At 33.9% G+C, this 12,968-nt stretch overlaps 1 protein-coding gene across 5 annotated transcripts in view; it reads left to right on the forward strand.

The window, feature by feature from the left end:
* The window catches only part of LOC131800489 (tropomodulin-like), a 75,292-nt gene that overhangs the window by 53,045 nt on the left and 9,279 nt on the right, over positions 1-12,968 (forward strand). For 2 of the 5 annotated variants that reach the window (XM_059118758.1, XM_059118757.1), the window contains exons 1-5: positions 2,811-2,981; positions 3,097-3,249; positions 5,381-5,893; positions 5,977-6,228; positions 7,070-7,217. In XM_059118758.1, coding sequence (XP_058974741.1) covers positions 2,826-2,981; positions 3,097-3,249; positions 5,381-5,893; positions 5,977-6,228; positions 7,070-7,217 — 1,222 coding nt within the window. In that variant the 5' untranslated portion in view covers positions 2,811-2,825. Of the gene's footprint in view, positions 1-2,441; positions 2,462-2,803; positions 2,982-3,096; positions 3,250-5,380; positions 5,894-5,976; positions 6,229-7,069; positions 7,218-10,029; positions 10,469-12,968 lie in introns of those variants that run through there. The other 3 variants (XM_059118756.1, XM_059118754.1, XM_059118755.1) reach the window with 3 other exon arrangements.

The raw sequence follows: 12,968 nt of genomic DNA on the forward strand, positions 1-12,968 counted from the left end.
GTGCACATTTCAACTGACTTCTTGGCAAGTAAACACGATCATTTTGTTTGTTTACAAACTGCTGGACAACGAATGTTTTCTTATTGGAGACGACCAAATTCGGCAGTGCACCACTTTCGGCCAAGCGTAGCAACTCTTTAGCTCATTTGAGTCTATTTTCTTCCTGTTGCGATGTAAGTTCGTGTGCTGTTTGGAATTGCAACCATTTCTGCTGATGTTGCTGTTTTCTTCCGTCCACTTCCTTGACGTCGGGCTACGCTACCAATATCATGGTAACGAGCGTTGGTACGAGACACAAAAGATTTATTTACATTTAAATGCTGGAGTGCTCTAACGATATTTACCTGTGGTTTCCCAGCCAAATATAAAGAAGTCACACTATCACGTTTGAATTCCGTCACAAAAAACTTTTTTTCTGGAAAATTCTCAGCAAATGCTTTTGTGCGCTTGCAAACAAAGCTGTCAGTGGAATAATGTTAACAGCTGTCGGACGAGCAGTCTGAAGTTGGATGCTGTATATCTTCTATGAGATAACTCACAGATATGAGGGAACCAATTGATGTTCTATGAGATAAAACTATTGATTTTTTGAGAGAAGACCCTTAGATCTTCAATGATAGATTTTTTTATGAAAAGATCCACAGACTTTTGGAAAGAGAAGAGATCTATTTAAAAAAAAAGGTTCATAGATCTTCTATAAGAAACTCCTTCTTCTATCGTCTATGAAATGATTTATGAATTTGAAAGATGCACGTGCTGTTTATGAGAAGATACAATTACCCCCAATGGAAAAATCATAGAACTACTAAAGATGTTCTATAAAAACGAGGATCCTCTATAAAACTGGATCCATAGCCCTTGTGTGAAAATATCCATAAGTGCTTTATGAGAAGATTCATGGATATTCTAAAATCCTCTTTAATAAAATCCTCAAATATTGTATAAGAATACCCACAGATCTTTTATGACAATTTCCGTAGAATTGCCTTTTAAGCGAGTTTTTCTTTCATAAAATTGCCTTTGTCTGACACACAAGCCTAAGTTTATTCTATTGTTATCGAATTCATTTACATGAGTCACGCTTTTTGAGGCGTGACAATGGAGGCAATAACTGTCGTATGTTCATCGCTTTTAAAGTTTATTTATTTCGATAAAAGAACATGCCAAAGTACAACCAAACCAAAAAGCGGAGAATTTACTTTGCCTTTAGCCCTTTAAAAGAAGAACCTACAAGCTTAGGAAAATATTAGCATCGAACTTTACCCGCTGAGCACATAAAACAAGTTTTGGAATAAACTATGCTTAACGGCACCATTTCCATTAAAAAATTGTGTAACTTTTTTAAAAATAAATATACACAACTGCCACTTAGAGGTTATCGGACCCCTTCCTCAAAATATTTGGGGCCTGGTAAAATAGTAGGTCAATATGTTTTCAATGTATCTTCTTATTATCTCAATGTGTGTGTGAGAATGTGTATTAAATATATTACTCGCCACTTATCGTTCACCCACAATTTATTTCAATTCTATCACATCATTATATAAATAATATTTATGATTCTTGGCGTTTTATGTTGTGTTTTTACACTCAACATGTTCGCCATTTACCTTTTCTAGTAATTCATTTTTTCCTCTTTTGATTTTAACATCTGCTCTGTGCAATGAACTAACGTCGTCGTTAGCTCAGTTCACTTCTTGTTTGGGTGCTTACCTTTTAAATGGGTCCGAAAGATTTGATCTTAGCCACTGATTTCCGTTAACAAAGCAAAAAAAAACAGAGCTTCGAGCTGGACAAATATTGGCTGGGGAAGCAACCAAATGGCTGATAGCAAACTATCAAGCCAACAACCAACTATAACCAACCAAGCGTAATGAACAAAAACAGATGGAGGAGCAACAGCTTAAAGTTTATATTCTGTTGGGGTTGACCGACCAACTGCTGACATTAGTTTAAATGACGACAGACAGACATACTGACGGACATTAAAGCCAAAGAAATCAGTACCTTTTGTTGCTGCTACTACTAACGTTGTTGTTACCGTGTTTTTATGGTTCTTTGTTTTGGTTTCTTTGGATGTTGTTTTTTTTTTGCATTTTTGTTGTTGTTGACGTCTACTTTGGGGTTTGGGCCCACAATAACAGCGTCATCATTGCGGGCCAAGAAACAGTTGTCGTTTGTGTCCGTCCGCCACATGGGCTTGTCTTTTAACCTTTTTCGTTTTGTGTTTTGCTTCAGTTTTTTTTCATTTTTGTTTGACTCAACAGTTTGAGCTCCATGGCAGACTTCAGCAGGGTTCGAGTATGACTTCGAAGATCAGTTGCATTTGTGAAGCTTAAAAAGAACGACTCGCTACTTTTGGGGGCATCAAGTAAAAGATCAAAAAGTCAATTCTTCGGTTTTTTTTGTAAACATTTTCCTTGGAATTGTTATTTGTTTTTTTTTATTGTTCTCAGCCATGGTAAGCCAACCAACCAAACACACATACTCACGCCGCAAAAAAATTGAATCTTAATGCCAAGGAATTATTGTTTATTTAAATGTTGTCTTTGTTTTTCCTGCTTCTAATTGGATTTTGTCAAATTTTTATTGATATCGATTATTTTGTGTTTTTGTTGGCGGTAATAATTTTTTGTTTTGTTTTGTTGCTGACTTTTCCCTTTGGTTATGAATATGTCGTCTTAGCTACTGGACAGGGTTCACTATTGACCTTAAGCTTGAGCTTGATTTAGTAAGCAACACACCGTGGCATTGTTCAAAACAAAAGTAAAATAAAAAAAAACTAAAATTCAAAAAAAAATTAAAACAAAGAAAAAAACAACACCATGTCTGAGCCATCCTTGTCGTCCTCTTCAGGAGATTCAAAGAGATCATCGATATCAAGTGACTTGCCTGAATTTCAACGCATCAAACTGAAACATGTACCCAAAGTGAAAAGAAGAGCTCCTCAGCCACCACCGCAAACATTGCCCTTGAGAAAAGTTTGTTATCCATATTTTGTTTTCTTTTGTTTCAAGTATTTTGTTAACATTGTGAAAAAAAAGTGTTTGAAACATAACTAATTGTTGTTGTTTTTTTTTTATTCTATCTTTGCAGACTTCATCGACCACAAAAACTTCCAGTTTAACTGCCCCAGCTAAATTGTACGGCAAAGATTTGAGTGAATATGATGATGTCGATGTTGAAACATTATTGGCTCAATTGTCGCCCGAGGAAATTAACATATTGGCCAAGGAAGTCGATCCTGATGTAAGTATAAAAAAAATAATAAGAAGAAGAAAATTAGTCCAGGGAATGCCTTTTGTGGAGAAAAGTTTCCTTAAATCCGCGGTTGTAGTGTCTTAACTGTCCTTTTGAAGATGTCCGAAAAATTAATATAGTTGACTTAAAGATTATTTAAATATTATTAAAAATTTTCGATTGGGAAACTAAAGGCCTTTCAAAAACTATTATTAAAAAATCAAGGCCTTTAGACTTAAAAGTTTGCGAAAAAATCGGAGAACGTGGACTGTAAGGCCTTGCAATTTTTATTCACAAAATGCAAGATTGTGAACATAAAGGTTCTTAGATATTATCTTTTAAAAAAATCACGATTGTAGGCTTCAAATTATTCCCAAAAAATCCACAATTATACAGGGTGGGATGAAAAAACTGCAACCAACTTCATTTCTAAGCCACTCGTCCGACAGCTGTTGAAATTATTCCAGTGACAGCTCATTATATTGCTTACAAGCGTAGAAAAGCATTTCGGTGAGAATTTTCCAGAAAAAAAGTTTTTCGTAATGGAATTCAAGCGTGATAGTGTGATTTCTTTATATTTGACTGGAAAACCACAATAGGCTATCGTTCCAGCATTTAAATGTGAATATATCTCTTGTGTCTCGTACCATCGTCGTTGCCGTGTCGCTAGTGGCATAGCCCGACGTTAAGGAAGTGCACGGAAGCAGCAACATCATCAGAAATGGTTCGAAAATTAAAGAAGCGACTTGATCGAAACCAGCGTCGCAGTGGCCGAAAAATGGCTCGTGAGCTGAACATACACAATATTCCGTTCGGCAAATAATGAAAAATGAGCTCGGCCATTGAAATTCCAAAAAGTGCAAGAACTTACACCGCAAAATAGACGCAGAGCTAAAGAGTTGCATCGCTTGCCCGAAAGTGGTGAACTGCCGAATTTGGTTTTCTCCGATGAGAAAACATTCGTTGTCCAGTAGTTTGTAGACAAACAAAATGACCGTGTTTACTTGCCAAAGAGGTCAGCTGAAAATGTGCGCCTTCTTTCTCGCTTCATTTTCAGCGCACAATGATCACCAAAATATCCGGATACCAATCCGTTAGACTATTGTATCTGGAGTATTTTGGAAAGCAAGGTTTGTACTAAGAAATACCAAAGTGTCCATCACCTGAAGCAAGCGCTTCGCCAGGAATGAGCCAAAATACCGCAGAGTACCATTCGGGCAGCGTGTGACGGTTTCATTCACCATTTCATTCACAGGCCATAATTCGTGCCATAGGTGACCAATTCGAACAAATCTTAACTTATTCTAAAATTTGATGTTATTTCCGACATTTTTTGCTTTCTTTCAGTAAAATTAAAAAAAATGTTAAAATTATGGCGTTTGAATTTGTTCCAGTTTTTTTTTCTCATTGTGCCTTTGTTAGTCCTTCATTAATTACTCTTAAATATGAACATTTCGCCCTTGAAAAGATTTAAAAAATTGGTATGGCTCCAATAGTCTAAATATGCCTCGGTTAGTCCCTTAAAAATATTCTTACACGGCAATGACTCTGATCGTCCTTCAAGAATTATTATTTTTAAAATAATCATGTGTATGGTTTTGCTAGTCCTTCAAAAACTATTTCTAAAATCATCGATGATGATTCTTAAAAATTCAAAATCATGCCTCCGATAGTATTAAAAAATATTTATAAAAAACTTCACAATTATAGTTCTGATTAACCTTCACAAATATTTTGCTTTTTTTTTTTAAATATCTGAAATCTCGTTGTTTTTTTCAAATAGTTCCGAAAAATGTCCTTAAAAATCCCCGATTTGGATCCAACAGTCCGATAATGGATATGATAGTAATTTAAAAAAAAAATATTCATAAAAATCAACCAATTTGAGTCACATATTTCTCCAAAAATAAAAAATCCTCCATTATGACTCTAATAGTCTTTCAAAAATGTTCATTAATTATTCACAATTATGACCCAATATTGTCCTAACTGTCCTTTAAAAAAAATATACCCAAAAAGTCCACGACTATGGCTTGATAATTCTTCACAAATAATTGTAAAAATAAACGAGTGACTTTGCCAAAAAAATATCATTTTCCAGACACTATTTAAAATACAAACACTTTTTTTTTAATTTCAGGACAACTTCTTGCCCCCCGATCAACGTTGCAGCTATGAGTGCACCAAGGACCCCACCGGTCCCTTGAATCGCAAAAAGCTCATTGAACACATCAACAAGCAAGCCATTGAAACTCCCGATCAACCAGAGTTTGAACCCTATGTTAAGGGTACCGTGCGTGGTAAGAAATGGGTACCGCCACCACGTGATCAACGTGATGTTGAGGCCGAGGAAAAGATTGCCATTGATTTGGGCGATGAATATGAGAGCGCTTTGAAGGATGCTACACAAGAAGAAATTATTGATTTGGCAGCTATATTGGGTTTCCACTCAATGATGAATCAAGATCAATATCATGCTTCGCTGTTGAACAAAGGTCAACCCGTTGGCATGGGTTGGGATGGCATCACCAAGTCGACACAACAAAAAGTCTATCCCATGGATCCACCAAACGATACAGACGTTGAGGAGTCCATAAGACGTGTCAAGGATGATGATGAGAAATTGATTGATTTGAATTTGAATAACATCAAGGTATGTGTGAGGAAATTGATTTGAATGATAATATCAAATGTTCTAATGTTCGCTTCTTTATTTGTTTGATTTTGTTTCTGCAGAATATTTCCGAGGAAAAATTGGAACAATTGATTAATGCACTGCCCGGTAATGAACACTTGGAAGTACTGTCCCTAACAAATGTCGGTTTAACCGATAAGTTAGCTCTATTGCTGGCCGAGGCCATTGAGAAAAGCAAAACCTTGAGAGTATTAAATGTCGAAACAAATTTCATCAGTCCGCCTGTCATAGTTAAATTAGTGCAAGCCCTACTTAAGTGTCGCACCATTGAGGAATTCAGAGCCTCCAATCAGGTAAGTCGCAATGATTTAGAATATATGTTACACAAGGTCTAAGAAGATATTAAACTTTAATCAATAGAATCAACCTTTTTTGGGGGTGGTAATAGAATCACTAGAGTATTATCTCTATTCAACATCGATTTTGTTCGCTTTAAAAACCTCTATAAATACTAATTATTAATTATCGAATCGATTTGTTTATATTGATTTCTTTAAAATATTAGACTTCGTAGGTCTCACCGAATTTTTAAAAATCGCAAAAAATTGTTTTTGAGATGTCTGTATAAACAAATCGATTCGATAATTAATAATTAGTACTTACCAAAACCAAACCATACTCCTCTTTATCTAACATACTTCGAACCCGACCCAATTTTTCCCAACTTTTACAACATCCTTTTGAAAAAAAAAAATACTCAAACAAACTTTTCCATGACATAAACCCTCAACTTATCATGAACACTACACGAAAAATCCTTTCCTTGGACCAGTTCCTATACTATACGAAAGTTAACTCGAAAGAAATTCGCCGGCTTCAAGATTAATCTTTTCTTTTTTAAAAAGGAGACATTTTGAAAAAAGGACAAGGAATCGGTGCTGTTCTTTCGAGTTCAATTTCGAATTGTCGTTCAAAAACAGAATGTAATAATATTAATCACGCTCGAAGCCTATATACAGTTTGACCAAGAGGAGATGACAATTAAATCGCCCGCACAATCATACAAAATTTTATTCGACAAATTGTCGAATTGATCGTTGCCTGTTTTTCTCATTTCATTATTTGACCTTGTGTAACTTTGTTCATTTAATTGAAATTTTCAATAATTAATATTTTATTTCCACATTTTTTCAGAGATCACAAGTTTTGGGTAATAAGATTGAAATGGAAATTACCGATTTAGTGGAGAAGAACACCTCACTGCTTAGATTGGGTCTACATCTTGAATTCAATGATGCCCGTCATAGAGTTGCTGCACATTTGCAACGTAACATTGACAGAAGTAAGTATCGAAAAGTAGTTATAGCAGAGGAAAATTGTCTCTATGACAGCATCCTATTAGCTCAGAGAGTTTTAAAACAAGTTTATGCAGCTGTACGGTTTAAAGAGGCATCGTTGGTTTTTTCCACTTTCTACAACTGCGTATTTTTTTTTTATCTTATTCTCTTGTATCGACCCCCTCCACAATGTTCTTTCCTTAAGGTTTAGTTAGTTTTAAAAAAATCAAAACCCTTTGGTAGTTTGGCAAATATTCTGATAATTTGGTTTATTTTTTATAAACAAAAAAAAAAAAACACATCAAAACGTCGCACAAACAAACAGGTGAAGGTGAAAACGATGATAATAGTTTAGTTTCATCACGCATATCACCATTTAAAGCAACAGCATCACCACCACCGCCATTACCAATGCCACCATCATTGTTATTGTTGTCATCATCAGCTACTACATCACCAGATAAAAGCATTGTATTGGAAAATAATAAATCATCGCCATCATCAGGCACAATCTTACCATCGACATGTATTTCATTACTCGATAAAAGCAGTCACAATGTAAATTATGGCAAAACGTCTCCAACGTCAGCGGTAGTTAATACCGCTGCTGCTGCTGCTCATGCTGCACCATTGTCGTTTATAAATAAAAATGTTACAACTGTTGATTCATCTATCAATGATGATAATAATACATCATTGTCACAATCATCAGCAACATTATCATCGTCGTCGGTGTCGTCATCAGCAATGTCATCATCACGTGCATATGTTAAGCAGGAATATTTGGAGAATAATGCTAATGTTGCAACAACAACAACAATAACCCATGTGACTAATATGAATAATAAGAGCAACTGTAGCAACAGCACCATTCTCAATGATTTATCATTGGAATATCATAGCAACAACAACAATAACAATTCGAACAATATGAGTATTATTAATCATATGCACAAGTCTTCAAATGCTGCTGATGACAATGGCAACAACCGCAGCAACAACAACAATAACAACAGTAACACGGATGAGATATTACTATTGTGCTCTAATCCTCGCAGTGTTACGGAAGCCTTAGCCATGACCAAGAATAACGAGGATTTAGATGAAAAGGAAATTTAAAATGTTCGCACGAATATATGAATGGACTTTGTTCATTTTGTTTCCTTAATTTCATTTTATTAGAATTTTTGTAGTTCTTGTTGACACGATATTGTGATCAAAACGACTCAAGCTCGTCATTCGGGAATCCATTTCGGGTACAACAACAGTTGTTCATGGCTTACTTATAACTTCTACAGTTGGTAATTGCTTTAAAATAAACAGACCGCCCATAAATAGAATATCGAAGGACTGATACCAGATGATAAAATTTGTCCTTTACAGAAGACAGAAACAAGGTATTTTATTTGTAGAAGAGACCAGTAGGACAGTCCTCTATTACAATGTAAAAGAATCATGCTTCCTTCACGGGTTTTCAGTATTTTTAAATTTTTTTGACGAAGAAAGTAAAGTTCCCTCCATGAACTAGTGACAGTAAGAATTCATAAAAATGCTCAATAATATGAGAAAAAATAATAAATATCAAAATTTCCTTTTTTTGTAGAAATCAACAGTATATCGAAAAGGTCAATGGAAATTCAATATTGCATCTATTATGCAACTCATTAGGTTTTACGTAGAAACAGACATTGACCTTTTTTCGGTTTTAATACTTCTCAATCAGATAAGAATGACTCTGTTTAAGGAAAACTCAATTTTCCTTTCATGTCCATAGTTTAGAAATTAGTTTTATTTTTTCCCCAATTTTAACTTATACTTTAAAGTAGCATTTTAAATTTCCTTGGAATCTATAGAGCCTCATTCTGAAGTATCAATAATAAAGATCGCGCTCTAAAATATGCTGGTTATGATATCTAATTATCGATTCAGGTAATATGATGTGTACCTTACCTTGTAAATCTCCACCTTATTTGGAAAATTTAACACTACGTTTACTTTCCACCAGAAAAGAATCATCCAACAACCAATATCTCGTCAACGTATTTTGTCTGCGTCTGATAACCCACCAACCAACCAGTAATGATGCGTGAAAATGGTTTTCTTCATGTCTTTTTAAACAAAAAGTTCACCCAATATTTGTTTTGGTTGTTGTTATTATAATGTGTTTATTGTTTTGTTATTTGTTGAAAATTTAAAATAAAACAAAAATAGATAAAAAATAGTATACGTTTTGAAAGCCAATAGGGGACTTTTCTCTAAAAAAATGGAACAGAATTAATTGAAAATATATAAACCTGTGTTATTGTTGTTGTTTTATAACTACTCCTTGGTTCTCCAATCCTCTTCAACTCATTTGTGTGCAATTATCCTAAGTTCGCCGCCCATTACCGTATCGTTTCGTTTTTATCATATACGCATTAATTTCTTGTAGATTTGTAGTTTCGAATCATTTGTTGACTTAGTCGTCTTAAATGAAATCAATATCCCCACTCCTTTCCCAATTTGTTTAATTGTGGTTTATATTTCCCTTAATTTCTCTTTGTTCCCTCTCTCTATATATCCTTTGTGTAATATTTGTTTAATATTCTCCTGTAATATTTCTTTGTAATTTGTTGTTGTTTATTTTTTTCTCTAATTATATTCATAACTATTAATTATTTTAATTCTGTTATTATTTTCTAAATAAATCCAATTCGAAATCTACATAAATTCTTCAATATACACGTGTAAATTAACCAAAAAATACGCATCGAAATTGAAAATTCTCCCTTCAAAAATTATATATATGTCAATCAATTATCATCGCAAATGTATCAGTTGTACGTGTACAAAAACTTAAACCCAATTTGCCCAAGCTCTTATTGCCACCGGCCAATCAGGGCATGGATTACATTGCTCCACCTTCAATGGAGCTATCGCCCTCACCCTCGCCAATACCTCGCGTCGAATATGAGGTCGAGGTGGATCCTGATAATATGGTGGTTCGTGGAAGTCCCATAACACCATCACCTTCACCCTCGCCATCACCTCAACCTCGTGCCGACTATGAGGTAGAGGTTGATCCCGACAATATGGTTATACGTGGTGGCGGCGGTAATAGTGTTTTTGATTTTGATTTTGTGGCCTCCTCGAATGAAGGATCACGGAGAGTGTCCTCGGCTTCGTCGTCCATGTCATCGATGTCTGCCATAGCTGCTGCTGCTGCCGCTGATATGCCAGCTTATAATGAAGATCTTACCAGCTATAAATCCCATACGTGAGTTAGTCTGTAAAAAAGGACACAATCATAAAATGAACACCAAAAACTTCCCACACAATCCAGCAAGAACAGTTTCAACTTTAAGCTGTGTACAAAAAATGCGTTACACACATAGTCACTACCACCAAACAGCCACACCAAATAAAACTCCCCCAACAAAAACATACAATACAGCCAGCCTGAAAGCTAAAGTCATCAGAGTTTCTTATACGTGTTTGGAATAGCAGATCCAAACTTACATTTCAATACTGTAAAAATGCTTCAAATCAAAACACATTTCAGAAAAATGCTTCAATGTTGATTGTGTTTATTGATATTTCTCTGTGTATCCTATGTTTATCTTACACTCCAAATATGTTTATAATTGCAGACCAATTTATATTTGTACATAATTATTCCTCTCATTTGTTGTATATTTTCAAGTATGATTCTGTTTTTTTTTCCTCATCTCTTTTGTCATGTATGCTTTCATCTTCTTTGTCGTTCATCTCTCTCTGTATTCATCGTCATTATTCATCAAGTTTTCTGTATATTTTTGTTATTATTTATTTGAATGTGAATAACCCCTTTAAGTTGTATTTTTTTCTTGCTCGTCGTTTCCAAGATCAGAGATCCTCAATTTCCTTCGTTTTATCCCTTGTCTGTCACATGATTTTCACTATAATACCAAATAGCCATCTTAGAAATGGCATAATTAAAGGCTTTATTATAAATCACAGTCGTCAATCCAAAAAGCGGTCACATTCTGCTGTCATTTTAATATCTCTCATATCCTTCTGGTTGATTTTCATTTGGACGCCATAATTGAATCATTAGATTAAAGTACATTGTTGAGTGTCTTGGCTAGATTTGCATTCCTTTTACGGCCTAATGAAAACTTGTTTTTTTTTTAATAATAACATTCTGCCATGACACACAAATGTCTACTTTTTTCTCCCCAATTCAATTTTCATAACTTATTATCATATCATCTGTCTGATCATCTCAAATATATACCTGATTTTTGTCCAGGCCTATGATTTTGTTTTCTATACTACCTACCAATTTCTGTTCTTTCTCTGATAGCACCTCTGGTTGGCTTAGAAACTAGAGACCAAATCTGATCACTTCCTCGATGTTTTTGTACCCAACTGTGATTCTAAATGTTGTTGACTCTTATTTTTTGTTTTGTTGCGTATACGTATCCTCCTAGTCCTCCTTTCATTTGAACAAACAAATTACGTTTTACCATCCTAGTTTCTACGTTTATTATTTATTTATTTATTTTATGTATTAAACATTCAATGTGTTGTTTTAATTTATGTTTATTTTATTATTTCTTTTATTTTTTATTTCTTTCTTTCTCTCGATTACAGTAAGAAAGATCTTGATTTACGTCTGCAGTTCAGATTTTTCAATAATCTTCACAGAAATCCAACAAGAGTTCAGTAAAGAAAAAAATATTTAACACAAAAAAAAAATGAAAACTTAAAAAAATATAAATCATATAAAGTAAATAATAAAAATGAAAAAATCACAAACTATATTACCAAGAAAACAAAAAAAAAGAAATACTCCTAAAATAAAAGATTAGAAAATCTCATTTCTAAAACAGTAATTTGTATAATGACAGAACTTTATGGTTACCATAAGTTATTAAGGACCCTAAGGCATTGTGGTCCTTGCAGAAATGAGAAAAATTAATAAAAATAAGAGAAGAACCCATCACAGGGTCTATTATCAAGGAAACAAACAGAAAACGTAACCAAAAACATATATCAACGCTTTATTTTCTAACTTTAATTTTATATATAAAATAAACAATAATAACTCAAAAATAAAATACACTAATAACACACAATGAAATGAAGAAACACTTTCTTCTTTACATTATAAGAAATAAAAAAACACGACACAAGAAGGAAATAAAAAAAATATACCTACGTATCTCATCATTATTTACTACTCGTATAATAATTAAACCAAATATATGTACCCATGGAGTAAATGATATATACAAAAAAGTCACATAAGAAAACATTAGAAGACTTAAGCAACAAAATAATGATATACTACAAAAAATATTATAAAAGAAAAGCTGCAACGAATTAATAACTACAACGACTTCGACATTAACTTCTAATCCCAACAAACATCATCATGGTAGTAGTTTCCCCCCAAAAAAAACAAAGTTGAATTCTTTGAAAACATATTTGAAGAAGTCATACTTTAGACTCCTTCCGTGGGGACTTTCTACACAATGGATATTAATCTTCACGTTTTTGGTTTATAAAAGTATCCTAAAAAATTCACTCAAAAGGTAGCTATACAAAGCCAACAAAATGAAGTATGGTTTGCCTATTTTGCATTTTGTTGATGTTACGCTCTCTCTTCAGTTTTATTTTACTCTCTTCAAAATAAACTAAACTCATATGGCAGCCCGGCAGCCATAAGTCTAAACTGTTTAAAAATGCTTCCAAACAATGTCATATGTCTATGCCTATGAAGGAACCCAAAA

This window comes from Musca domestica, unplaced genomic scaffold (assembly GCF_030504385.1).
Source record: "Musca domestica strain aabys unplaced genomic scaffold, Musca_domestica.polishedcontigs.V.1.1 130, whole genome shotgun sequence".
In the NCBI taxonomy this organism is placed as follows: Eukaryota; Metazoa; Arthropoda; class Insecta; order Diptera; family Muscidae; genus Musca; species Musca domestica.